This window comes from Rhinolophus ferrumequinum, chromosome 7 (genome assembly GCF_004115265.2).
Source record: "Rhinolophus ferrumequinum isolate MPI-CBG mRhiFer1 chromosome 7, mRhiFer1_v1.p, whole genome shotgun sequence".
Classification (NCBI taxonomy): Eukaryota; Metazoa; Chordata; class Mammalia; order Chiroptera; family Rhinolophidae; genus Rhinolophus; species Rhinolophus ferrumequinum.
In genome coordinates this window covers 38,577,987-38,604,966 of record NC_046290.1, presented here as the reverse complement: position 1 = coordinate 38,604,966, position 26,980 = coordinate 38,577,987, and the positions used below count along the sequence as shown (strand labels likewise).

General features: G+C 35.9%; 1 protein-coding gene across 1 annotated transcript in view; it reads left to right on the top strand.

Annotated features, from left to right (window-relative positions):
- ELOVL7 (ELOVL fatty acid elongase 7) overlaps window positions 1–26,711 on the top strand; it is a 70,195-nt gene extending 43,484 nt beyond the window's left edge. The window contains exons 2-8 of the mRNA XM_033111146.1: window positions 413–510; window positions 5,982–6,172; window positions 9,841–9,921; window positions 10,793–10,849; window positions 13,148–13,253; window positions 20,593–20,729; window positions 23,475–26,711. Coding sequence (XP_032967037.1) covers window positions 447–510; window positions 5,982–6,172; window positions 9,841–9,921; window positions 10,793–10,849; window positions 13,148–13,253; window positions 20,593–20,729; window positions 23,475–23,684 — 846 coding nt within the window. The 5' untranslated portion in view covers window positions 413–446 and the 3' untranslated portion in view covers window positions 23,685–26,711. The remainder of the gene's footprint in view (window positions 1–412; window positions 511–5,981; window positions 6,173–9,840; window positions 9,922–10,792; window positions 10,850–13,147; window positions 13,254–20,592; window positions 20,730–23,474) is intronic.
- Window positions 26,712–26,980: the final 269 nt, after the last annotated feature.

The window sequence follows — 26,980 nt, the reverse complement described above, 5'->3', positions numbered from 1 at the left end:
CTATAAGTCTGGATCAGAGTAGCTTCTCTGAAAGTTTATGTATCTTCTCGACTTTATTCTCCTGGGTTTTTAATTGCCAAAGAGGTACAGTCTATTCCTGATCGATGCTGTCACATAAAAGGGAGATGCTCCCATAAAAGTTCTTAGAATCATTTACTTCTTTATACCTTGTCTAGAATATCAGCCTTTTTCAGCAAAGTAAGCATTGTTCTTACAATGATGAGAAATCTTAAATGTTTGCAACAGCACCAGGGTTTAATGTGGCTCACTAATGCACTCATCCTCAGTAGCAGCTTGTTGTTTTGCCAGTTATTCCTATTAAATTTTTAGCATTTTTAATATTGAATTGCTAGAAACTTGGCTTCATTTGTATTCATAGATGATAAACACATTCTGTTTTGTTTTATTGAAGAACCCATTGTAAGAGCCAGAAAATCCTGTGGAAAATGGCCTTCAGTGATCTTACATCGAGGACCGTATATCTTTATGATAATTGGATCAAAGATGCTGGTAAGTAACCAGATTTCCTAATTGAGTCTTATCCTTCCTTTTTATGTCAGGTTCCCAATTTAATAGGATTTCATTGAAACAACACGAGAGACTTTGCAGCTTAACACTCCCTCACAGACACCCAAATGTTGATTTTTATTACTACTTAATGAAGATGAAGTATCAAGTGTTTCATTGCAGATCCATACAATGATAGAGGTAACCCCCGAATAATTCTGAATTGCTTGCCTTCTCCCCTGGCCCATTAAAAAAACAAACAGTGTTATAGAAGAACATTTAATACCACAGCAAGAAGTTTAAAATACATTAAATGAAAGCAGGCTATATTATAAAACACCACATGTATTTCTTTTGCAAGGATTAGCAGTTATCTCTGTGTGGTAGGATTATTGGTAACTTCTATTTACTTGTCTATATTGATCCAGATTTTTTTTTAAATCACCAAATGTGTGAGACCCAGAGATGTGACCTTGCCAACATCATGATTAGTTTTTGGCAGAAAAAAAATCTAGAACCTTTGTTTTCTGATTAGGTTTAGTATTCTGGTGTTTCACATTTGAATTATTTGGCACATATTCACCACTATCACCACTTTAGATCAGTTCTTACATATCAGCCAGAAACCGTATATTCACCAAATTCAGGAGGAAAAAGTGCCACCTCTTGGCATCTACCACAATTGGAGTTATATTCCAATTTACACTGATTTCAGCAAAGATACAATGTTTTGTGATTCTTGTCATTTTCAGTAGACTGCTAAAGACCAATTTTATTTCGCTAAAAAAGGTCCCAATAGTTTTACCCCAGAAAAATGCCAAGGATCTAAAAAGATTCCATAAATAGAGAAAGTTCACTCTGGTAGTGGATGAAGAGTGACTGTTTCCACTTCTTCTTTTTCTTCTTCTTCTCCTCCTCCTCCCCCTCCTTCTTCTTCTTTTTTAATTTTTTCAACTTATGTAATGATGCAGAGAACATATAGGTTTCTTTAGAAGTCATTCTTCTCTGAAGGTTTATAGTTTGTTCAGATAGTTCAGTACTTAATTTAACTAATTTTTTGGTTTTCTTCCAATTGTTCTTATTTATTTATTTTTTAAAATACTAATATTTTAATGGCTTTTCAGAGTAGAGGTGTACCTTGCTACCTGAACTCCCAAGATTTGAACTAGGGAACCAAGTAGATTTGGGTACATTTTTTGAAATAGACCTGTTTGGAAGAAGAGAACCCTTGCTATCTAACTCTTGCTATTCACTATTCCAAATGCAGGCACCCAAGAGAGTCACATAATCAATATGCTAGTTCAAGAGCCAAATCAATTTAGATGATGGTGAATATCTATATAGTATAAAATATTTAAAAATGAAATACTTCTGAATTCGGCTTCTTTTATCCATGGATCAGCTCTTTAGTTTTTATTAGGAATACTTACATTGAAAATCTGAATACTATTAGGCCAGAAAAAGTAGTAACCAAGGGCTGGGAGTGGTTAAGGAGAGACAGGGAAAGCCCTGGAAACAGTGTTGTAAACAGTGCAGGGAGGATGAGAGGAAGAGACAGGCAGAGCTGCAGAAGGGGAGGGGAGGTATGGGATGTGTAACAAGAAAACCTAAATTTAAGTTCTGACAATATTAGTTAGGTAATCTTGAACAAGTGATTTATTGTCTAAGTCTCAGTTTCTTTGTTGGCAAAACAGAGATGAGAATGGTACCTACCAGCTACCAGATAATATGCATGAAAGTGCTCTGTCATTTAGGAAGTATCCTGATGCAAGTGAGGGTGGTGGGGGTGACGAGTGATTGATAGGACATTTTCATCTTAAAGTACTGTTGATAAAGCATGTCACCCTTTAAAAAAGTTTTCTCACATTTTTCCCCTGTCGGGCTCTAAAAAGGTTAAAAAGTTTTGCGTTGAGATTTACATCTTTACAAGAACACTTTCAGGTATAAGAGGAGAGGTTTTTCTTCTGCTGAGTGTGGTATTGATCTCTGAAGGCCATTAAGAATCATTGCCGGCCGTCTTAGTTCTGTTTTACTTTGCTTACCCTGGGAAGGGCTGAGTCCTTGATCAAGGGCCAAGAATTTCAAGTGTATTCTTGGCTTTGGCCCTAATTTTGAGTAGCCTTTGGGAAACTTACTGATATTCATTGGTTTTCTGATTGCTAGAGAAGTGGTGGTCATGCATAGTTATTTTATGTGGAAAATTCCACAGCTACAGAACTTAAAATTGGTTTCATTATTATTTAAGCTATAAGAGTATTTATTATGATTCTTAGATATGAAATGTCCAATTTTGAAATAATACTATAACATTTTTAATGTTTAAAAGCAACTTTCCTTGGACTGGATAGTAATAATGACTTGTCAGAGTCAGCTGTGATCTCTTTGCAAGAAGATGGAGTCTGAGTGAATGTTGCCGTTCTGAAGCTTTGGTGCTTCACGAAGTACATGCTTGCTTCTCCGTCCAGCTTTATCATCTTCTTGGTGCTGATTGGAATTTAGAGGATATACTCTTTGAGCTAGTACATGCTACTTAAGAAGAGAACACTCCCTTACAAGTAGTTGATGGACACGCTCATTAATATTCTACGTATGTGGCACTTGTATAATATTTCTTCCCTCGTATTCTCTCTCTCTCTCTGGATCACTCTTAGAGAAGAGTGATCCGGCTAGTAATAAGTCAGAATGGTGGTAGTTCCCTGGGCTATGGACTCTAAGACAGCCTGCCTTCCCAGCCTGTGCTTTCATTCCGGCTCTACTCATGACTCTTAAACCCAACTCTGATGCCAAACAGAAAATACAGCATCAGCCTTTTGTCTCTGGGGAAAACAGAGCTCTGCTCGCTCACCCCGGAACCTTTTGCAATGCGTGGACTCACAGACTGAGTCAGGATTAACTTTAAATGTTGTCGAGCAGTCCCCCTCTACAACCCCCTGTCAAGTCACAGTCTACCTGCCTTGTAAACATCTTGTCATGGGGAAGCCACCGCCTCACACGGAAAGGGGCTCCCCATTCAGAAAGGTGTCAGTATCGCTGAGAGAGAAGGCAGGAAAAATGAACAGTTGTCAGAGTCATGAACGTATATTAAAGATTTTGAATTTTATCTGCTCAGTATGGAGAGCTGACTTAGCAGAAGAATAGTCTGAGCAGAACTGTACTTTTATGTAGTGAATTTGGCAGTTGTGTGGAAGACTAGATGTAGTAGATTGGGTTAGGAGGCAGGAAAACCACACAAGCACCGAGTGAGGGACTCTGAGGCCCCGGATGTAGGAGAAAGAAGCCCACGGAACCCCTGGTTCTCAACTCTGACGGTTCATCATAGTCACTTGGGCAAGTTTTCTCAAAATATGGGTGACAGGGGCCCATACCCTACGATTCTGATTCAGTTGGACAGGGTCGTTTTTCGGCCACTTGACTTTTGACACCCCTGAGGTGATGCTGCTGTGCTGACAGAATTGAGATCTGCAATAGTAGCAACACTTACCGAGCATGTGCGGGGCTCTTTCTATGCAAGAACTCACGAAATGCTCTATGAGATATATGCTGTTTTATGTCCAACCTACAGATGAGGAAACAAGCAAAGAGAAACAAGCAAAGTCAGTGTCCCCAGGTTACATAAGGAATGAGTAAAGGAGCCGAGATCAAAACCCAAGCCAGCTGACTCCAGAGCTTTGCTGAAATAGGATTAAAAAGCTTACTGTTTTGTTTTATTATTTGCTTTAAAATAACAAGAAATCAAATTAACTGGTTTCCCCAAAGAATGTAATGATTTTTTCTTTAATCTATAGAACTTGAAAGTCACACACAGGATTAAAAAAAAAAAAGTGGGTGCTTAAAATGTTAAATTACAGGAAAAATTTATTTATTTTAAAATTATTTTCTTCTGCTTGCTGAGCCTGCCCAGTGTGCTTTTCCTGGCTTGTTTTGTTTTACTGCCACCAGTGGAATAACAGAAAGATGATGTCATTTGATTTTCTCCCCCCTGCTGAGTCAATAAAAGAGTAAAATGAAATACATCTCTAATTCAGGAATTCCTTTACTGACACTTTTTAAAAACCCTAGTTTTCAACCATACAAATGATGTGTGTTAACAGAAACGTTTAAAATTGCTTATAAAGAAAAAATAAAAAATAAAAGTCATCCATACTGTTGCTATTTTTGAGGAAAGCCCACGTGAATACAGGATAAATTATCTTTAATAGCTAAAGCCATACCCTAGAACATTCGAGTGTCTAATGGGAGCGTGTTCCCTAGCAATAAAATCGAGGCCAGCTGAGTCATCTATCATGTAGTCTATTGAAGAAATTTTTACATTGGGAAGGAAGTCAGACTTGAAGGGTATTCATAGATTTTTGGTAATTGGCTACATCAGCGGCAGTTTAAATGAGAAAGGGCTGTATTCTTCCATCTCTCTTTTCCAGTTCATAAAAGTGACGGTATTTAGCAATCTAAGGTTAGTCAAGACTCAATTTTGAGTCTTGCACCTGGAAATTTGTCCATACTTATTTTCCTTTATAATACCCTGGATTTATGAGTCAATTTAGTAAAATTAACCCTGAGCTACCTAAAATTATTATAGAATTAATCACATGTTTTCATCTTGAGTTGCAATTTTTAATTCATCTAACTCTACTGGCCTGGAACTAGCAGTGATTGGGTAAATTTCATTTTACTTGTTGTGAGGCTAATACCTTTTTTTTTTTTTTTTGGTCAAAATATCAAGTTGACTAGCCCATATTTTAAATACCTAGAACCCACATTTTAGATTCTTAGGTGATACTAAGGTCGCTTTCAATTCTGCCGTACAGTACATATGGAAATGTCCCAAATTTCTTAGGGAAAGAAGAAAGGTAAGAAACAGAAAACAAACTTCAACATATAAAAGAATGTCTGGATGGAGAAACTCTAAAATTCTATGAATGGTTATAGATGGATGGTAGGATCTTGCTAGGTGTTTTCTCGCTTCCAGCTCTACCCTGCCCATTGTGCTGGGCCCTGGAGAATGACCAGTATGGACTATATCCATGGGCTTGCTCCCCTTCCCTCTGGATTCTGGTTGGGTTCAGCCCATGGAGAGCCCCAGAAAACGAGACAGACAGACAGACAGAGAGAGAGAGAGAGAGAGAGAGAGAGGTGTTGGGGTGTTGGTTCCCCTGACCCCTCATGTAGAATTGCTTTGTGCTGCCTGAATTCTCTCAACAGAAAGTCACAACTGCTCTCCACCGGGATTCTCCATAGGACTCGCCTGGGTTCTCCAGTATGTCCTTTGCCCTTCGAGGCATAGGGTGCTAACAGGCTCACTGTTTCAGGCTCTCTCACTATTCCTGGTGATTTCCCCTTCCTGAAGGGAGTAGTGATCATTGCCCAAATAGCCCATTGTCAAAGTTAGGGTCTAGGCGCTCACGGAAAGAACTGCTAGTTGCCATCAGTTACCTTTGGCTAAGTGGATTTGCACTGACATCTTGTTTTTCTCTTAGATCCAAGAGTCGAAGACTGGCTCCTCATGTCCTCGCCTCTACCACAAACCATCATCCTGGGGCTCTATATCTATTTTGTCACTTCTCTGGGACCAAAGCTCATGGAGAACCGAAAGCCCTTTGAACTCAAGAAAGCGATGATAACGTACAATTTTTTCATAGTACTCTTTTCTGTGTATATGTGTTATGAGGCAAGTGTCTTCAGTATTCCAAATGGGAGAATTCTGCCTGAGTCTTCCTGTTTATCTGTCATCATGTTTCTTGTTATGACTATAAAACTCTTTGAGATTTAAAGAAGTTTAGAAACTTAGGTCAGTAGAGCAGGGATCTGCCAAACATTGTTCGTTATGGACCAGACAGACTTGCAGTAGTTTACTAGATGATTGAGTGAATCATTTCCTTAGTGTTAAGAAAACTCATACTTGGAGAAATGAAGTAACTTACTCAAAGTAGCACAGGTGGTAAGTGGAGAACTGATACTTGAATCCAGGTCTGTCTGACATCAGAGCTCATCTGACTCTAATGACTTACCATCATCATGACAGGAACCTTTGGTTTCTACACGCTCTGAGGAGCTGTAAGTTGGTGGATTGTTCGGGTGTGGTTTAGCTGGGCTTTGGGGAAATGAAGAACTTAGACTCACACAAAGTAGCAGGTGAGGGAGCCTGTCCCTAAATTGTCAGTAAGACAGATAGGGATCTTTCAGGACCCAAAACAGGCTCATGGATTCTCTTCTCTCCCTCTGCTACTAACGTGCCTCAGCCACCCTCACCTGCTTTTCTCAGCTTCCTTGCTTCTTTTTCAGTGCTGGCTGGCTTCCTCTGCCTCTGCTCCTGCTTTACTTCCTCTGCGACAGTCTGTGCTTGCTCACACTGGGAATCAGGAGAGTCCAGCAGGATCCCACTGGCCTGTCTCGACACCGTGGCCTCTGCACATGCGTCCTTCCCACCTGATTCCTTCTGTGAGCCCACCTGATTCGGTCACCCTAAATGTATTCTGGCCTCATTTCTCACCGGCCTCCCTGAAGTCTGGACTCACTTTTCTGCCTTCTGTTTCTTCTACTTTATTTCCAAAATTAACTCAAAGGCCACTTTTCTGGAGCATGAATAACTGAAAGGGAAGGAGTAATTGGGTGGGGAGCAGAGAAAATACATGCTCTTAGCGTGTTAGTAGAAATAGGAGATGGCCTACAATAGGACAGTGTTAAGATCAGAGTTGGAAGCCAGGAGACCAGGAACTAGTTAGTCCCAGTTACACTACTAACTAGCTACCTGATTTTGAGCAAGTCATTTAATCTCTCTGTTCTTCAGTTCCCACATATTATAGAACCAGGATTGAACCAAATTGTCTCTCAGTTCCCTTTATGCTCTGTGTCTGATTGTGCCATTGAATGCGATGTCCTCAAATATATTTTTTAGGAAGTAATTCAGTTATAACCGGTAAGTTTTGATTCCTAGTATAGTAATTACAGCATAAAAGAAAGTTTGAAAATATCTGAATTTAGCTTCCCATTAGCCTCTAATGCTAGAATTACTTATATGCCCATTTTGGGATTTATTACCTGCTAAATATAAATTATTACTTTTTCTTCTCGAAAGCGTGAAATATAGACATATGTGTGAAAAGCTCCACAGACTTTTAGAATGTTCTTAAACGTAATATCAGGAAAGCACTAAGTTCCTCTCTCTGTTTAAACAAAGACTTTTGACAGCTGTGCAGCATGTATACACATCTGCACATCTGGTTTACTGGGTGGAGCACGACTGCATTTGGTCTGCAGAATAAACACCTCCGCTAGGATCTCAGGGCAAAGATGAACAAGCTGAAATGGAAGTATTAGCCTGAAGGAACCCGTAGGCCTCATTTTATAGTGATAGCCCGAATGCCCTGGTTACTTGGTACCATCAGACACTAATAAAGAAAGACCAGTGAAGACTCACCCCACAGACGGCCAAGTCCCTAAGTTTTTCCCATTCAGCGCTGTGCTTGTTCGGGGGTAGGGAAAAGTGGAGAATCAATCATCCCAGTTTAAGTAAATGGGCTTAGAGTGGTACTTGCATCAGTCACAAGTTCAGTCTGAGCTCAAGAGTACATGAGGAAGCTCACTGACAGATCAGAACTTTGTGGTGCAGAAGTCGTCATTTCTGTGCTAGATTCCCTTGTTCCTTAGAGAACATTTATTGACTTGTGCTTGTAAGATTTTTCTCACCCATGAAATATGCCTTTTTTTTTAAATTAAAATTTATTGGGGTGACAATTGTTAGTAAAGTTACATAGATTTCAGGTGTACAATTCTGTATTACATCATCTATAAATCCCATTGTGTGTTCACCACCCAGAGTCAGTTCTCCTTCCATCACCATATATTTGGTCCCTTTTACCCTCATCTATCAACCTCCTCCCTGCTTACCCTCTGGTAACCACTAAACTTTTGTCTGTGTCTATGAGTTTTTGTTTATTTTCCACATATTAATTTTCAAGATTTCGTATCTTACCAAGTTAACAGTGTGATTATTATCTTATGAATCAAGCTAGGAGCTTGTTTCAGAGAAAGATGTTGTGTTTTTATTTATTTTTAATTTTTTTAAATTTATTTTTCAATTGCCATTGACATACAATACTGTACTAGTTTCAGGTATACAACATAGTGATTACTAGACATTTATATGCCCTACAGAGTGATCACTCTTGTAAGTCTAATGCCCATCTGATAAGGATGGTGTTTTAAAAATACCACAGTCTAAATAGTTTTTTTCTTCTCTGTTTCTTTTCTTTTCTCCATTAAAATACCATTCTGATAATGCCTCATAAACCTTTGCTTTTAGAAGTTAATTTATTGTAAAGTTGTCATTTTCACTTTACCAGTAATTAAAAATAGGAATATAAAGTGCACTTCAGTAGCAGAAGATGACATAACCATTATACTGAGAAACAAGACATTCTAGGGACAGTGTTGGCACTTGTGAGAATAGGATGTCAGAGGAGAGAAGAACTGACCCTATTGTCAGAACTCTAAATTAAGCCAAACAGTTAATATAGGCATGAACTTAAAATTATAGCCTTTAGTTTTTCATTTTCAGATACTGTTTTAAAGGAAGACCTTTCCACCATCGTACTGAAAGAATGTCAGTGTAATCTTTGAATTACAGTTCAGATTTATCAACAATAGGCTTTTTCTTCTATTAGTCTGAGGTCACTTCGTGGGTGTGTTGGAATTAAGGCTTGCTAGATTGCTCTCTTGTTGTTGAGATTTTCTTTTCTTTTCGTGAACCCAAAGCAAAAGGAATACCTGAGTCTTATGTTTGGTCAACCTTGATTTTCAGAGCCATGGATTACCACTTCACATTACACCCACTAGCTGAGGACAGGAAAAACCCAGTCGTTGAAACCATCTTCTGAGTACATTGAGGAATTTTGGTTTGCCCATTTATTTGACTAATTGGGAAGGTTGGAAATCACCAGCAAAGACTGAATTAGGATCCAGTTATTCCCTTTAGAGTATATAAACATATGCACGGGCATATATTGATAGACATATATGTACACATACTAGCATATACCTACCAGTTTTGCTGTTTAAGCAAAGCACTCCCAGCATTTTGTTTTCCACTGTATTAGAATGAATGGGCATCTTAGTTCAGATACAGTTTATATAAATAATATATAAGTTTACAATTTTAAAAATTCTTGTTGCTTTCTTATCAAGTGAATTCCTAGTTCGTAATTGTTCTAGCCTGCCTTTCCCTTTGCACTGACTGCTGACTTAGCTGAGAACATAATGAAGAGACAATCAAAACTACCTTTGTTTTAGGTTTTGAGCAAGTGCTTCCTTCTTTAATATTCATGTGTTGTCTTACAGTTTGTGATGTCTGGCTGGGGTACAGGTTATTCATTTCGATGTGAAATTGTTGACTATTCCAGGTCACCTACAGCGTTGAGGGTAAGTCTCTCTTTGGAAAAACTTGTCATTCAAAATCAATGTTAAAACTATTTGTAACACTTTATGTAAACTCAAAATGAGTAAATGACTCAATTATTAGAATATAAGTATTGAGAGAAAAAAAGCTAAACGTTACTGGCAAGAATCAAAGAAAGTCAAGTATATTGTTTTCTGTAAAATGAAAAATTGTCCTTTTTAATTTCTTGGATTTAAAGATAAATTCATATATGCTTCTGTAAAAAATTAACAGTAGAATCACTACATGATCTAACAATTCCACTTCTGGGTATATACCTAAAGGAATTGAAAGCAGGGACTCAAAGAGATATTTATATGCCCAGATTTACATGAAACAGCATTATTCGCGATAGCCAAAAAGTGGAGACATCCCAAGTGTCCACTGATGAATGAATGGTTAAACAGAATGTGGTATATACGTATGATGGAGTATTATTCAGCCTTAACAAGGAAGGAAATTCTGACACATGCTACAACATGGATGAGACTTGAGGACATTAAGTGAAATAATTCAGGTACAAAATGACAAATACTGTATGATTCTATTATTATATGAGGTACTTAGAGTAGTCTTCTTTCAGAGAGAAAGTAAAATGGTAGTTGTGAGTAGCAAGGGGGAAAAGACGTTGGGCAGTTGTGTCAGTTTTGCAAGATTAAAAAAGTGTTCTGTTGATGGGTGGTGGTGATGGTTGCACAACAATGTGAATGTACTTAATGCCACTGAACTGAACACTGAAAAACAGTTGGGATGGTAAATTTCACGTTATGTGTTTTTTGCCAAAATTTAAAAAAAGAAAATTTTCTTCCATGTGAAAAATAAATAAATAAATTCATATCTATGTGGTTTCTGCAGATGGCACGCACTTGCTGGCTTTATTACTTCTCCAAATTCATCGAGCTGTTAGATACTGTGAGTATGTAGTCACCACGTTTAGTAAATGTTTGATTTTCGATGAAAGCAATTAACTGTTATGAGTTCAGTTGTCTGATAACTTTGGTTATCACGTCTCCTGCAGCAGACCTACTATTATCTTTTACCTTTTATTATCAGTAATTTTAGAGAACAGATAGGATAAGCTTATTTTTCAGTCTCTTGTAGACTCCAAAAGGTTTTCTTTAATATATCACACCTGTTTAAGATAAGTATGTAACTGTCACATACACTACAAAACTATCTTTTATGTAGATCGATGGCAGTTGTTTTGTGAAGCAAGTTTTAGAAAACAAAGAGCAGAGAACATTTTACCTTTTGTTCTTCATATCAGAGCACTGGTCATTCATACTCCTTTAGGAGGATAAATGCTTCGAAATTCATAAACTTACAATATTAGGTTGGTGCAAAAGTAATTGTGGTTTTTACCATTATTTTTAATAGAATGTTAAGTTACCCCTGGAATATCAGTAATTCGGTAATAGCAGCCCTTGAAGTCCATGCTTACTGGGTCCTCTCTCTGCCTGAAGATCAACTCTGAATTTAGGTGACTGGGCCCTGGGAGAAACAAGTGCCATGGATTAGGGTCCATAAGGAGAGAAGAAAGCCATGCACCTTTGTTTCCAGAGTAGAAAAGCTGGATATGTATTGTATCTTCGTGGCATGAGGGTGTTAGTTATTTGGAATCAGCCCTGGACCTAAAACGGACAAGTGTGTTCTCTCTTCTCTCTCACTACATTTCTTGTAGCAAATCTCAACATGCTTTAACCTTCTCAGATAACTACGCATAATGTTAGAATTTGAAAGGACTTTAAGGAACACAGAATCAGTCTAGTGGTTCTCAAACTTGAGCATGCACTAGAATCCCCTGGCGAGCTTGTTAAAAACACAGATCTCTATATCCCACCCGCAGAGTTTCTGATTCAGTACGTCTTAGGTAGAGCTCAAGAACTTGTATGTCTAGCAAGTTCTAAGGTGCTGTTATTACTGTAGGTCCAAAGTCCACACTTTGAGAACCCCTGCTGTTGTCCGGTGGTTCTCAACCCTCCTGGTCCAGTAGACTTAATTGCATTAGAAAGCAAAAAAACCAGGGCCTCATCCCCAGAGATTTGGTGCCAGATGGTCAAGAGTAGAGACCAGGGATGGCTATTTTTAAAAGCTTCTTGGACATTGCAATATGCAGTCAGGGTTAAGAATGATTGAGGCATTAAAGTCCAAAGCCTTCAGTCTGAAAATACATTGAAGCCAAGAAGTTAAGTGACTTACCGAAGGAATGCTGCCACTGGGATGAGGACGCTGATTTTCTGTTGATGGCTTTTTTTGTTGCACCATGTTGTTCTTCCATGTGCTTAAGCAAATACATGGTGGCTTTGTTGTTTCTGCTTTGTATGTTCTCAGTTCTAGCTGCCATAGGAAACTGTTGCCGCCTCAATGTCCTTCCTAAAAACCACACTTCTGAAATACTCCTACAAATATTTTTTATTTTATTTCTTCTACTTTGTTTAGTGATATATTTAGAAGTCTAACTCACCACTGGTCTTCTGAATTTCGAGTGTTTTTTTGAACATTTAATTCTGCTTTTGAATAGTTTTTGGAAAAAAAAAAGAGAAAGTTTCCCCCAAATCTTTTCTGTTCATTCATTTGTTTGTTTGTAGAGTTTCTGCAAACCACTGGGTACATTCAGTCTGCGTGGTGCCGTCATTGGCCTTCTCAGTTTTCCTAGGCAGCTTTACTTTTTTTTCCATCCTATTTCCCCAATGAGCTCTTCAAGTTTTCCGTTTTTATTTTTCTTTCATAATAATTTGCTAACTTTTGATTTGTTGCAAGTCCTCTTTCAGTTTGCTTAAAACCCTGTGTAAATTGGTAGGATGTGTTAGAGAGCCATGTAGAATAATTTCAGTTGTAAGAATTCAGATTCCCTGCTTTTCCATATACTTAAAAATCCATCTGTATTTTTTTTTTCTACCAATAACATTTCTTTCAGTAAGTTTTGGCCATATTCTTCACTTTATATCTTTGATTTTCAAGTCTGCTTACAATTTATTTTTACTTTTTTATTGATTCTCCCATGAGTAGGCATCACACCTAAATTCCTTCATACTAATGAGCCTTTGAACTGCCCCTTGGAGAATCAGCTGCTCCTATGAGCATTCCACAAGGCTATCCTTTCAAAGCAAATTATGATGTGAACTAGTTTGGACTTTGCCAATATTTTTATAACATTAGATAAATTACTGCATGATTTTATATGAACTTGATTTCTTTAAATTATTTCAGATCTTTTTTGTTCTGCGTAAGAAAAATACCCAAGTGACTTTTCTGCATGTCTTCCATCATACCATCATGCCATGGACCTGGTGGTTTGGAGTCAAATTTGCTGCAGGTAGCCAAGGGAGAGTTGGGATCATATGTTATAAATAACATTTTTGTATGCTGTAAACATAAAATCTATCCTTAAATTGATTTAAAAGCAACTCAAAACATCAGAGTCACTTTGATCAAACTTCTGGCTTTCATTATTACTTGAAACCTATATGCAGGACTCTTACCTAGATCCCTCCCCAACCTTCCATTCTTTAGAAATGCATGACTTTGGGGAACAGTCTTCTACACATACTTTTCAGTTGTTTTGTTTGGATTTTATTCATTTCCCATATAGTTCTGTTAAATAAATGTTGAAAGCCTTGGTTTTATAGGAGTATAGTTAGATATCAATCCATTATATGTTTCCTAGAAATGAGACTGTTCATCTCAAGTTCTGAGTCTTCTTTGCCTTCAAATTTCCAATAGTTGATATACACCCTAACCCCTAAAAACTCTTTATAGATGTGTCAAATTGCAATTTTCCTAACTACCTTTAAATATCCTACCACATTAAAAGATGTTTTGATAGTGTTTTTTAAGTCAGAAATAGTTTAAATCAAAAGCGTGGGAAGCTGCAAGAGAAAGACAACTAGTTACTTATAAGGGAGCTCCCCATAAGATTGTCAAATGATTTCTCAATAGAAACTTTGCAGGCCAGAAAGGATTGGCATGAAATATTCAAAGTGATGCAAAGCAAGGACCTACAACCAAGACTACTCTACAAAGCAAGGCTATCACTTAAAATTGAAGGAGAGATACAGAGCTTCCCAGACAAGAAAAAGCTAAAGGAGTTCATCACCACCAAACCAGTATTACAAGAAATATTAGAGGGACTTCTTTAAGAAGAAGAAGGAGAAAAAAAATAAAAAGAATGTAAAAATATGAATAATAAAATGGTAGTAACTATGTATCTATCAATAATCACTTTAATGTAAATGGATTAAATGCTTCAATCAAAGAACATAGGGTGGCTGAATGAATAAGAAAACAAGACCCTTACATATGCTGTCTACAAGAGACCCACTTCAGAATAAAAGACACACACAGACTGAAAGTAAAGGAATAGAAAAAGATATTTCATATGAATGGAAATGGAAAAAAAGCTAAGGTAGCAATACTTATATCAGACAAAATAGACTTTAAAATAAAGGCTATAATAAGAGATAAAGAAGGACGTTACATAATGATAAAGGGATCAATCCAACAGAGGATGTAACCCTTGTAAACATTTAGGTACCCAACATAGGAGCACCTAAATATATAAAGCAAATATTGACCAACTAAGGGAGAGATTAACAGTAATGCAATCATAATAGTGGACTTTAATACCCTATTGACACCAATGGACAGATCTTCCAAACAGAAAATCAACAAGGAAACAGTGGCCCTAAATGACACACTAGATCAGATGGATTTAATTAATATATTTAGAGTATTTCACCCCAAAGTAGCAGAATATACATTCTTTTCAAGTACATATGGAACATTTCCAAGATAGACCATATGTTAGGTCACAAAATAAGTCTCAATAAATTTAAAAAAACTGAAATCATATCAAGCGTCTTCTCTGAACAGAATCAGTTACAAGATGAAACTAGAAATCAATTACAAGAAAAAAACCTGAAAAACACACAAACACATGGAAGGTAAATAACCTGCTATTAAATAATGAATAGGTCAACCATGAAATCAAGGAAGAAGTCAAAATATACCTGTTGAAACAAATTAAAATAAAAGCACAGTGACCTAAAAATCTATGGGACACAGGAAATACAGTGTTAAGAGGGAAATTCATAGCAATATAAGAAACAAGAAAAATCTCAAACTATCTAACCTTACACTTAAAAGAACTAGAAAAAGAACTGCAAACAAAGCCCAAAGTGAGTAGAAGGAAGGAAGTAATAAATATCAGAGTGGAAATAAAATAGAGTCTAAAAAGTAATACAAAAGATCAATGAAACCAAGAGCTGGTTCTTTGAACAGATAAAGTTGATAAACCTTTAACCTCACTCATCAAGAAAAAAGAGGACCCAAATAAACAAAATCAACAATGAAAGAGGAGAAGTCACAGCTGACACCACAGAAATACAAAGGATTATAAGAAAATATTATGAACAATTATATGCTAAAAATTGGACAATCTGGAGGAAATGGTTAAATTCCTAGAAACATACAATCTTCCAACACTGACTCAAGAAGAAATAGAAAATCTCAACCGACAGATTACTACTAAGGGAATTGAACCAGTAATCAAACAACTCCTAACCAACAAAAGTCCTGGACTGCATGGCAAAATTCACAGGTGAATTTTACCAAACATTCAAAGAACAATTAACACCTATCCCTTTCAAACTATTCCAGAAACTTCAAGAGGAGGGAAAACTTCCAATCTCATTTTATGAGACTACCATTACCCTGATTCCAAAACCAGACAAAGATATTCCAAAAAAAAAAAATGATAAAATTATAGGCTGTGTTATATCCCTGATGAACACAGATGCAAAAATCCTCAATAAAATATTAGCAAACCAAATTCAACAATATATTTTAAAAGATCATATGCCATGATCAAGTGGGATTTATTCCTGGGATGCAGGGTTGGTTCAATATCTGCAAATCAATTAACATGATGCACCACATAAACAAAATGAAAGATAAAAATCATATGATCATATCAATAGATGCAGAAAAAGTGTTTGACAAAATCCAGCATCAATTTATGATAACAACACTCAATAAACTCGGAATAGAGGGAACATACCTCAAAATAATAAAGGCCGTATGTAACAAACCCATAGTTAACTACCAATGGCATTTTTCATAGAACTGGAAGAAATAATTTTAAAACTTATATGGAAGCACAAAAGACTCCAAGTAGCCACAGGAATCTTGAAAAAGAAGAGCAAAATTGGAGATATCACACTACCGAATATCAAACTATTCTACAAGGCTATAGTAATCAAAACAGCATGGTTCTGGCATAAAAACGGACACATAGATCAATGGAACAGAATAGCGAACCCAAAAATAAACCCAAGCCTATATGGTAATTTAATCTATGACAAAGGAGGCAAGAACATAGAGTAGGATAAATACAATCTATTCAATAAATGGTGTTGGGAAAACTGGACAGATACATGCAAAAGAAATGAAACTGGACCACTCTCTTATACCATATACAAAATAAACTCAAAATGGATTAAGGATTTAAATGTAAGACCTGAAACCATAAAACTCCTAGAAGAAAACATAGACAGTAAACTCTCTGATGTTGCTCTTAGTAATATTGTCTTCTGATCTATCTCCTCAAGCAAGCAAAACAAAAGAAAAAATAAATAAATGGGAATGTATCAAACTAAAAAAATTTTGCCCAGCAAAGGAAACCACCAACAAAACAAAAAGACATCCTACTGAATGGGAGACGATACTCACCAGTGATACATCTGATAAGGGGTTAATGTCCAAAATTTATAAAGAACTCACACAACTCAATACCAAAAAAACTAAAGAATCCCATTAAAAAATGGGTAGAGGACCTGAAGAGACATTTCTCTAAAGAGGACACACAGATGGCCAATAGACATATGACAAGATGGTCAACATCACTGGTCATCACAGAAATGCAAGTTTAAACCACAGTGAGATATCACCTCACACCTGTCAGAATGGCCATCATCAGTTAATCAACAAACAAGTGTTGGAGAGGACGTGGAGTAAAGGGAATCCTCATGCATTGTTGGTGGGATTCCAAATTGGTGTAGTCACTATGGAAAATGGTTTGGAGGTTCCTCAAAAAATGAAAAATACAACTACCTTATGACCTAGCAGTTCCATTTCTGGGTATTTATCTGACATAATTAATCCAAAGCACTAATTTGAAAGTATATATGCACCCCTGTGTTCATTGCAGCACTTTTTGCAATATCCAAGGTATTGAAGCAACCCAAGTCAGCCCGTCAGTAGATGATTGGATATAGTATCGATAGATAGATAGATAGACAGATAGATAGAGATCCAATGGAGTATTACTCAGATATAAAGAAGAATGAAATTTTCCCATTTGCAACAACATGGATGGACCTAAAGTGCATTAGGCTAAGTGAAATAAAACAGAGATAGATAAATACCATATTATCTCACTTACATGTGGAATCTAAAGAACAAAATAAATGAACAAACAAGATAGAAACAGACTCATAGATACAGGGAACAAACAGATAGTTACTAGATGGGAGGGGGAAAGGGAGCTGGGTGTAAAAGGTGAAAGGGATGAAGAAGTACAAGTTGGTAGTTACAAAATAGTCATGGGATGTAAAGTACAGCATAGAGAATGTAGTCAATAATGTTGCAACAACTATGAATAGTGCCAGGTGGGTACTAGACTAATTGGGGGGAATCACTGCATAAATTATACAAATGTCTAACCACTATGCTGTACACCTGAAACTAATATAAAGTAATATTGAATGTCAACTGTAACTGAAAAAAATAATTTTGAAGATAATAAATGAAAAATAGTAATAAAAAGAAGCTTGGCAAACAGGCCCTTTTCTTTGGTTTTGGTTTTATGCTTTTGTACATCTAGAACTAGAAAAAAAAAACAAACAGGTTAAATAATTTTATCTTATCACAAAGTTTTAAAAAAGAGGTATCTCCAAGGACATATTCTTGTTAGCCAAAGCTGATTGGGGTATTTATTTATGCTCGTTTCTTAAATTTAAGATGTGTTCAAGTGGGCCCACAGCCCATATTAGATAATGCTTTAAACATTTCTGTGAATAGCTCACCTCTATTAGGCATTCTGACTTTACAAGACTAAAAGAAAAGAGGAATAATAGCAATTCAGCTTTTCTTTTGAATATAATGAAAATATTTCTGTGGCAGATTTTTATATTAATTATGTACAAACTCCCTTCCAGAGATATGGAGAATTATGGTAATTACCCAGGTAATTCCTTTATTTTTCCCAAACCAAATGAGTAAAATGTAATGACTCTCTAATTGTAATTCATTCTAAGATTTTGGCTTTTCAGAGCTGTTATTGTAAAAAAGGAAGCAAGCTCAGAAAATACTTTATTAGAAAAGCCTTCCAAAGAAGATGTGAACAACGTTACTAATTAAAATGTGATTGTTCTGTGAACAAATGTATTAAAATAACTCATTAGAAAATAACTAGAGAACATAGGCAAGTGAATTTTATTTGATGGCTTATTTTGATCAGTAATCCTTACTAAACACTCTTAGCCACACTAGTGTTTTGATAAACTCCTTTCCATAGGATCATCTTTTTAGGGTATTTAAATGGTGAGATCTTCTGAATGGACAATAGACACTTTACTACTGAAAAACGGAGAAGTGGTGTCTTAGTGAGACGGGCTCTGACGTAGTTCATTATCAAGAGTGCAGTAGATCTCCTGAGTGCATATAATCGTGAGACACAAATAGACTTCAGATTTGGCTCAAACCCTGTTAAGCAGCTTGACTCCTAAACTATCAGAAATAGACAACTGTTCTATTTTTAATCACCCTAGAAAAGGTGTTTTCACACCACTGTAATTTATTTATTTAAGTTTCTTTTGGGAAAGAAGACTAATCCAAATGTAAGTAATAAAAGCTGGGAAGTTGTTAAGCTTCATTTATTCAGTTTCTTCTGATTTGAAATTTGTGAAATTTGTGACAGTTAAAGGATTAACTGAAGTTTTATTTATTGTATTCAGGAAGGGATACTCTGTGAAGCAGAGTACAACATAAATGAGGCATTAGGAGAATATTTAAACTATTTAAAATAATTATTTAAAACAGGTTTTCTCTAAGGGACTATTTCAGTAGTATACTACTTTAGTACTACTTTAGTAGCAGCAATATCAAGAATTGCTGCAATTATGAATGATTATTAAGAAGTACTTAGTTTCTACTATGCAACAATTTTTATTTTGCCTTAAATTTTCTGCAAGTCATAGTGTTTATGAATTTGGTCCTTCTTTTAACATAATTAGTCCAAATTTGTGATGTTTTGCTTTATTTCTGGAATTAAAGTATACTGGGATAAAGAACAGAATATTATGGAGAAAGATTTAAATTTCAGGCCAACATTATTCAGTGAAATCAGGCTGTACATAAAGAATGTACTTTTTTCTAGGTTGTGCCACTTTGGAAACAGATGCTAGGGAAGAATATTGTTCCTCCCGCACACAACTAATCACCCTGTTACCCCTTTCACTGTAGTAGTGGTCCAGCTAAAGCCAGTGAAAATGATCTTTGCTTACATTCCCCCAGACTTCTTTCCTTGTTTTCTAAATTGAATGTGATCAGTCGGAGCTGTGGTGAAATTAGAAGAGGACAACCAAGACAAGAAGGCACAGTTCATAAGAATCAAATGGAAGCAGTAAACAAAGATGGTTTAACAATTAATAAATGTTTATTTTGGTAAAACAGTAATTGATTAAAGCAAACCTAGCATAGCTTGCTAATGAAAGCCTGTGGTTTCACTGCCAGAGTTTTGTGGCACTGAAAATATTTATGGAAAATTGAGAGTGGAAAATGTGAACTTGATTTCACACAATGACATGTGCAGCAGTATTCTTTGTGGCTGTATTCATAATTACTCAAATTGGAAACAGTCCAAGTTATTTTTTAATAGGAGAATGGATAAATTGTGATGTATTCATATTGTGTATTACTACATAGCAATACAAAGGTGAACTAATATGCACACCAATTTGGATGAATCTTAAATGTTGATTGAAAGAAAGGCACAAAAGGGTATAGACAGTATAATTCCATTTATATAAAGTTTAAATGCAGGCAAAACTAATAGTTGATGATAGAAGTTAGAATAAAGGTTACATTGGGAGGGGTGTATCCTTTGATGGGGGTATATGGGAACCTTACCTGGTGTTGGAAATGTTTTATATCTTAAATTCAGTAATAGTTATGTGGGTATATACATATGTAAAAAAATCATCGAGTTTTACACTTAAGATTAACATATTTTGTGTACTTTATATATGTTAACACTCACTAAAAAATAAATGTGTTTACTATTTAGCAATATGAAAAGTAACTCAACCTTGTTTGTCAAAGTAAACCCAAATCGTACGACCATCGTAAGTCAAGATATAACAGAATAAAGACATGCTAATTTATTTTCTAGGATTTGTATCTTATATTTTACTAAATGTATATATTATCCAGTTCCCTCTGATTTGATAGCTGTTTAACAAGATTGATGTTTTATACATTGTTTGATTTTTCTTCCTACTAAAATTAAAGAAATATGTACTAAAATCTCAGTTCAGTCAAAAATATGTCTCATTTTAAGGAACCGTGCCCCATTTTATAATAATTTTATTTTCCAGGTGGTTTGGGAACATTCCATGCCTTTCTAAATTCAGCTGTGCACGTGGTCATGTATTTCTACTATGGACTATGTGCACTGGGGCCAGCCTACCAGAAGTATTTGTGGTGGAAAAAATATTTGACATCATTACAGCTTGTGAGTAATTAATTTTCTTTAAAACAATATATACGACTAAACTAGAGTCATGTGTCTTCCCTGTATATTAGGATACTAACTAAATAAAGAAGAAAGTTTACAAAACAATAGGGATATAAAGTGTCGGGCCTCTATATGGCATCACACCATTATCCTTTCTATGTTATTGAAAATTTTGTCAGTAATTTTGTTGAAAACAAACCATATTTGGTAGCCAAGAGGCTCAGACAATTAAACCAAAGTGTGTATCTTTATACTATTTTATGCATTTACATAAAGCATTTGCGATCAAAATAATCTCAAAGTTATGTGGACCTCAATAAGCATCATATTAAATCAGAAGTTAGAAATTCCATACCCTAGATCTAAATGACCTTGAGAAAATGTAACTTGTGAGAATTTTAAGCCTTCCTGTGTGTCTGCTTATCTAGTCCTCATAGTTATAAGTCTGTTTTCCTCCAACTGGTAAAAGTACTGTGAGGATTAAAAAGGTAGAGTAATTATATAATATATATATATATATATATATATATACTGACAAAATCGACAACACCCTAAATAACCAAACATAAGGAAACGGTGAAATAAATTCTCTTAATTCCTACTTTGGAATATTACAAAATCATGAAAATTATTCACAATTGATTTCTAAGTGTTTGTTTTTTTTCTGATAACATAAATTAGAGTACTTTCCTCAAGTAAACAATGTTCAAAAGAGCAGAGGCACTCAGCTGAGACCTAATAATAGTTTCCAAGCATTAATCTCAAAAATATATGGCATATCATTATTTTGAAGTGTAACCAGGGGTTGAGATGATGATTTGCTTTACATTTTGTCTTCTATTAAAAGAAGAATTCTGTGATTCTCATATTTCCAAATTTATAGTCTATAACAAATTAGTGTCATACTCTGCCAATAACACTAAAAAGAAAATATGAATTTAGGTATAGATAGCCGGTTGAAGCTTCATTTCTGTTAAAATCCTACAACTTATTAAGTGAAATTCTGCATAGTCACATAATGTGTTCTCCCAGGAGAGAAACTGATATTTTAGTATGTAAGGATGTTAAATCTATATCAGAGTATATCCTTTCAGAGTTGCTTATTGTATCCAAAATTGACATCACCCAAAATAACCAACTATAAGGAAATGGTGAAATGAATTATCTTAATTCCTATCTTGGAATATTATGAAGTCATGAAAATTATTTACAATTGCTTTATTTTTAAGTAGATTTTCTGATTTTAAAGTAATATATGCTCATTGCAGAGAAGTAAGAACATCTAATTAAGCAAAGAGAAAAAAATAAACATAATTCTACTACCCAGGGATAATCAGAGCTGATGTTTTATTTTCTATCTTCATATACAGAGGGTGCCAAAAAAAAATACACATTTTAAGAAAGGAAAAAACTGTATTAAAATTGTAATAATATATACCGATAACAAAAGATGAATACAAGTCACGCGTGTCTTCTGCAATTACAAGAGGTGCTCAAAGTGGTTACCATCAGTGTCCAGACACTTCTAATTACGGCGAACTATTAACACATATACACACATACACACACACACACACACACACACACACCTTTTGTATGATTTGTATTATACTGCATATGCAATTTTGTATTAGACTTTTTTTCCCTTAATACGTATACTCTAATACGTATACTTCCACTTTAATAATGTGGAAAAATACTTATAAGGAAAGAGTAGATGTTTGTTCATTATTATTTTAAATGTATTAATTGTACACAAACACACTTGCATAGAATGTTGCAGATGTTGCTTTGTTTTCCTAAGTTTTCATTTCCTCATCTGCATAATGAGAGGAATAATTGTAGCTATTGCACGGAAATGTCACAGAAGTTCCTTAAGATAGTGCAAGGAAAGTTCATGATAACAGAAAAAGAAACTATGTGAAAAGCTTAACTGTGGTTTTAACTGTATGGATTGTGGGTAATTGTTGTTTTTTTATTAATAGATTTTTACTTTTCTAAAATTTCCACAGAACATATGTTGCCTTTTAACCGGGAGAAAAAAGATATCCAAGAAATCTGGACATTAGCCTAGAAAGTGTCACTCTTAAGACTGTGTAGAATGTTCAGGAACACAGAGCCATTGGACATCATAGGATGACCCCTAATGCTTCCCACTCCTTGCAGAGTCTCTGCTGCTGTTGGAAGATAAGGATATATTTTTATCTATGACAGTAGAGGACACATGGCAGATGCAGGGACTCAGAGATGCTTTGGCTCCTATAGAATTAGTGAGGCTCTAATTAGAATGTTTTTATTTTCCTAAAATTGAAATATCTGGTTTAACCACAAAATATTTGAAATTGAAACTGTCCTAGAAAATTACGCCATAAGGTAGTGCTCCCATTTGCATTTCGTCAGTCAAGGACTCAAGTCGAGGCCTTGCAAAGAAAACTTGCTTTGATGGTTCTCTGAGTAGGAAAGGGCACTGTGCAGCTCTGGGGACATTTGGATAGAACCCCCAGGAGTTGTGCAGTTTGGTGGGACTGAATAGTGGTTCCAAATTCCCATTTGGATTTTGACACTGTTCCACGCACTATCACTCCCGTGGAGGCTAGATTGAAAGAGAAAATTCCCTACCCACCAGTAGCCTGGAGTGTGGTTGGAGAGTGTTTAAACATAAGCAGGCAAAGAATGCATTAAATAATTGCTCCATTGTGACTCTTTTTATCGAACAATATTTTTTGTTCTTTCGTCTGTTAGGTGCAGTTCATTATTGTCACCATCCACATAGGCCAGTTCTTCTTCATGGAGGATTGCAAGTACCAGTTTCCAGTCTTTCTGTACATCATTATGAGTTACGGATGCATCTTTCTGCTGCTCTTTCTCCATTTTTGGTATCGTGCTTATACCAAAGGTCAGAGGCTGCCCAAAACTGTGAAAAATGGAATCTCCAAAAACAAAGATCACTGAAATTGAAGCACAACGTGAATCTATGAATCTATGTCTTTTCAATCAATTTCCTTGACAATCAAGAGATATTTCCATGTGCAGTGCATTTTGTATATTTTTCAAAACCAAGAGCTTGTATTTTTATGATAAGTTATTGGGGTTTCTGATATTTGAGAGCCCAAAGCTCACAAATAAGTGTCTTCTGATAATTAGAGCCTAAAGCAGCCAGTTTTTCAGCTGCTTTTAAACCTAATCCAAAGGGTTTTGTTTAATACATTTTGTTACAATGAGAGTAGGATGTAAACAGTACAGTGTTTTTCAAAGAAGTTCAGTATAAATGAAAAATATCATTAGATATTTTGAGCACGGACAGAGATCCATGCTGTACAAAGGATTCTTTCTGCCAGGTCTGGAAACCTCTAACTGTGGACTCTGGCTTTGTAGCAAGTTGACTGTATTCAGAAGACACTATGTTTACTCTAGAGTTAAATTCCTGTTTTAAAGAACTAACAAAGGTGAACATGAAGTGAATTTTTGGTAAGTTATTTAAAATCAATAACAATAATTTGGAATGGATCTCTTGAGTAGCCACCACCAGTTTTGCTGATAAAAGACTTCCTCACAACCTTTTGTTGTATAAAAGTGTTTAGAAGTAACAATCGTTTTGATTAGTACATTGATGCACTTGACACTACGGTTATGTTAATATTTTGAAAAAAGGTGATTTGTTTGGATGGCTTAATGAACACTTTGCTATTGCTGTTTTTTAATTAACTTTCTTTATATCTGGAAAGAGGTTAAGTTGTCAGTGGAAGAAGTACTGTGTAGTTCAGTGGGAAAAATCTGTTGTCTGTTGTATTATAATGTCACTTTCTCATATTTCTCACAGTTTAAGGGATTATCTTGGTGAAATATATATTGGTTAGATGTGTAAATGTTCATATTATTAGCATACTGCTGGTACCCTTAAATCCTAAATTATTTTAGACCACCCATCACACAGTTTTTAGAGATGTGTTAAAGTGGCTTGTGAAGCAATTGGAGGCAAATGGTGACACAGAGATTATCCAGGGAAGATTTAGTATATAAGGGCCTCTCTCAATAAAGAAATAGAGAGACTGCATAATACTTACTGTTATAAATACACTGCATGAGAAAAATGTTTTCCAGAATTATTAAATAACAGCCTACATTTCTTTTTTCACTTATAAACTGTATAATGAAGGACTAAAATTTATTTTACATAGGTTTCATTTCTTTAAAATTGCTACTTTCTAAAATTCTCACATTTTCTTGGAGAATTCAAACCTAATGGTCAGTCAGTAGAGTTTTGTCCAAGAAACAGCAATATTTGGACATTTCTGAATTTTTCCTTATAGCTTGTTTTTTCCTGTTATATTTATACTCGATTTTTGAAGGGCTGCTTATGCTTGTATGACTTTAAACAATTAGTACTTATATAGGGCCTCAGTTATTGTGTAACACACAGTGATACTTATTGTACAACCAAGTCTGAGTGTTTACTTCCTATAAACTCCTGTAGTTCTGTGTCTCCCCCAAACCATGACATTAATCTATACCATGGCCTTTTGTCTTCACACTTACCAGATTCATAAGGTGATGTGCCTTTCAGTGACCTTTTGTGACTTCACTTGCTTACAGTGAAGAAGATGAGGGTTGAGAAATGGGGGGAATTTCATTTTTTAAGAAAATAAAGAATAAAGAACAGGAGAGTGGAGCTAAAAGAAAACAGCAGGTCTAATTTATTTCTCTTGAGGATCTCAAGATTCCTTAAGTGTTTTCCTGTTGGGCTCTTCAAATCCAACCTGTGCTAGGTGAGAAGGTATGGTAGGTGCTGTTATGTACATACACAATTGCCAAAGATCCCAGTGGAGTAAAGACCAAAACCAAGCAAAAATAAAAAAAGGTGAAACGGGAGAGTTTGATTTCTTTTCTTGCATACTTTCTGACCTGCACTGTACAACCGCTCCTCGCCACCCTGTCTGTCGTCTTTGAAATGTTTGACATGCTTATCAGCTGACAGCCACATGCGATGGAACCACATTCTAAATTATGTGACTCAAAGGGGAGAGCTAGAATGTTACATGAAAAGAAATCGCAGCTGGCAGAAGCGTCCTCCGTATAAACATCAGCAGATCCTTGGATGTAGAATTTGCACAGGCAATGTTTTATTTAAGGGCTTTGTGGGTCACAGAGAGTTTCTACTGGGGTTTCATCCCACTTTTCAGGACTTTATTGCCTTTGGGTTTGCTTGCCTACCAAGTAAAGAGCCCAGTTAGAAAATTTGCTTTATAACATAAGGCTCTATGAATCCTTGAGAACCTATATCTGTATTATAAATAAATAGAAATACAAAATTTTAAATATCTATGGGGACATTGCCATTTTACCGTCTTACTTGAGTAGAGTACTTAATTGCATAGACTGCATTGTTATCTAAATTATAAAATTATGTTATCTTAATTATCTTTAATTATCCCTTATTTCTGTCAAAGTTTTAGACTGGGGAAAAGTCTGGATATTGTCAAAGTTTGTACGTGTGTGTGTGTGTGTGTGTGTGTGTGTGTGTGTGTGTGTGTCTTTTTCTGTAGACTAACTGTATATGTTTGCATGGGTAGGTTTTTACCTAGAATACTCATTTAGCCAAGGCACTGGACACATTTGTTGTACACTTGCTATGTTCCTAGCCCCGTGCGAAACATTAGAATAATACAGAGATGCCTGTGACACAGTCGGGACCTCCTGGAATTTATAGACTGGCAGAGGAAATTTTGTTATGAGGCAGATAACTGAGAGATGCCATATGAGTGGGAATCCTGTGCTTAGCAAGCAGTGAAGGCTCTAGGAAGGGATTTTCACTTGAGTTCTGTGTTTAAGATGTACAGAATTTCATACTGGGTGTTGGGTTAGTGGGCAAAGTATTCTAAGTGAAAAAGAAATAGCAAAACAAGGGCGAGGGGAATGAAAGTATTAGGAAAGCTGAGGGAATGGCTGATAGACTAAATTAAAGTGAGGCTCCCTGAAGGTGCTACGGAGAGATAAGACCAGAAAGGGAGATGGGCTCTGACGGAGGTGGGGGGGACACTACAGTGCCATCCAGGTGGTACCTTAAAACGAGTCATCTGGGGGGTGGGGTGGAGGCATGAGACACTAAAAGCAAAGATAAATTAGTTGATTAAGCATGAGGTAAAGAGAGCCTGAGTGAGTGATGGAAAGAAAGAGGCTGATGCATGAGAGGTTATAATGGAGAGTCGGATCTGGAGACTGTCCAAGGATGAAATGTGTAGCAGGGCCCA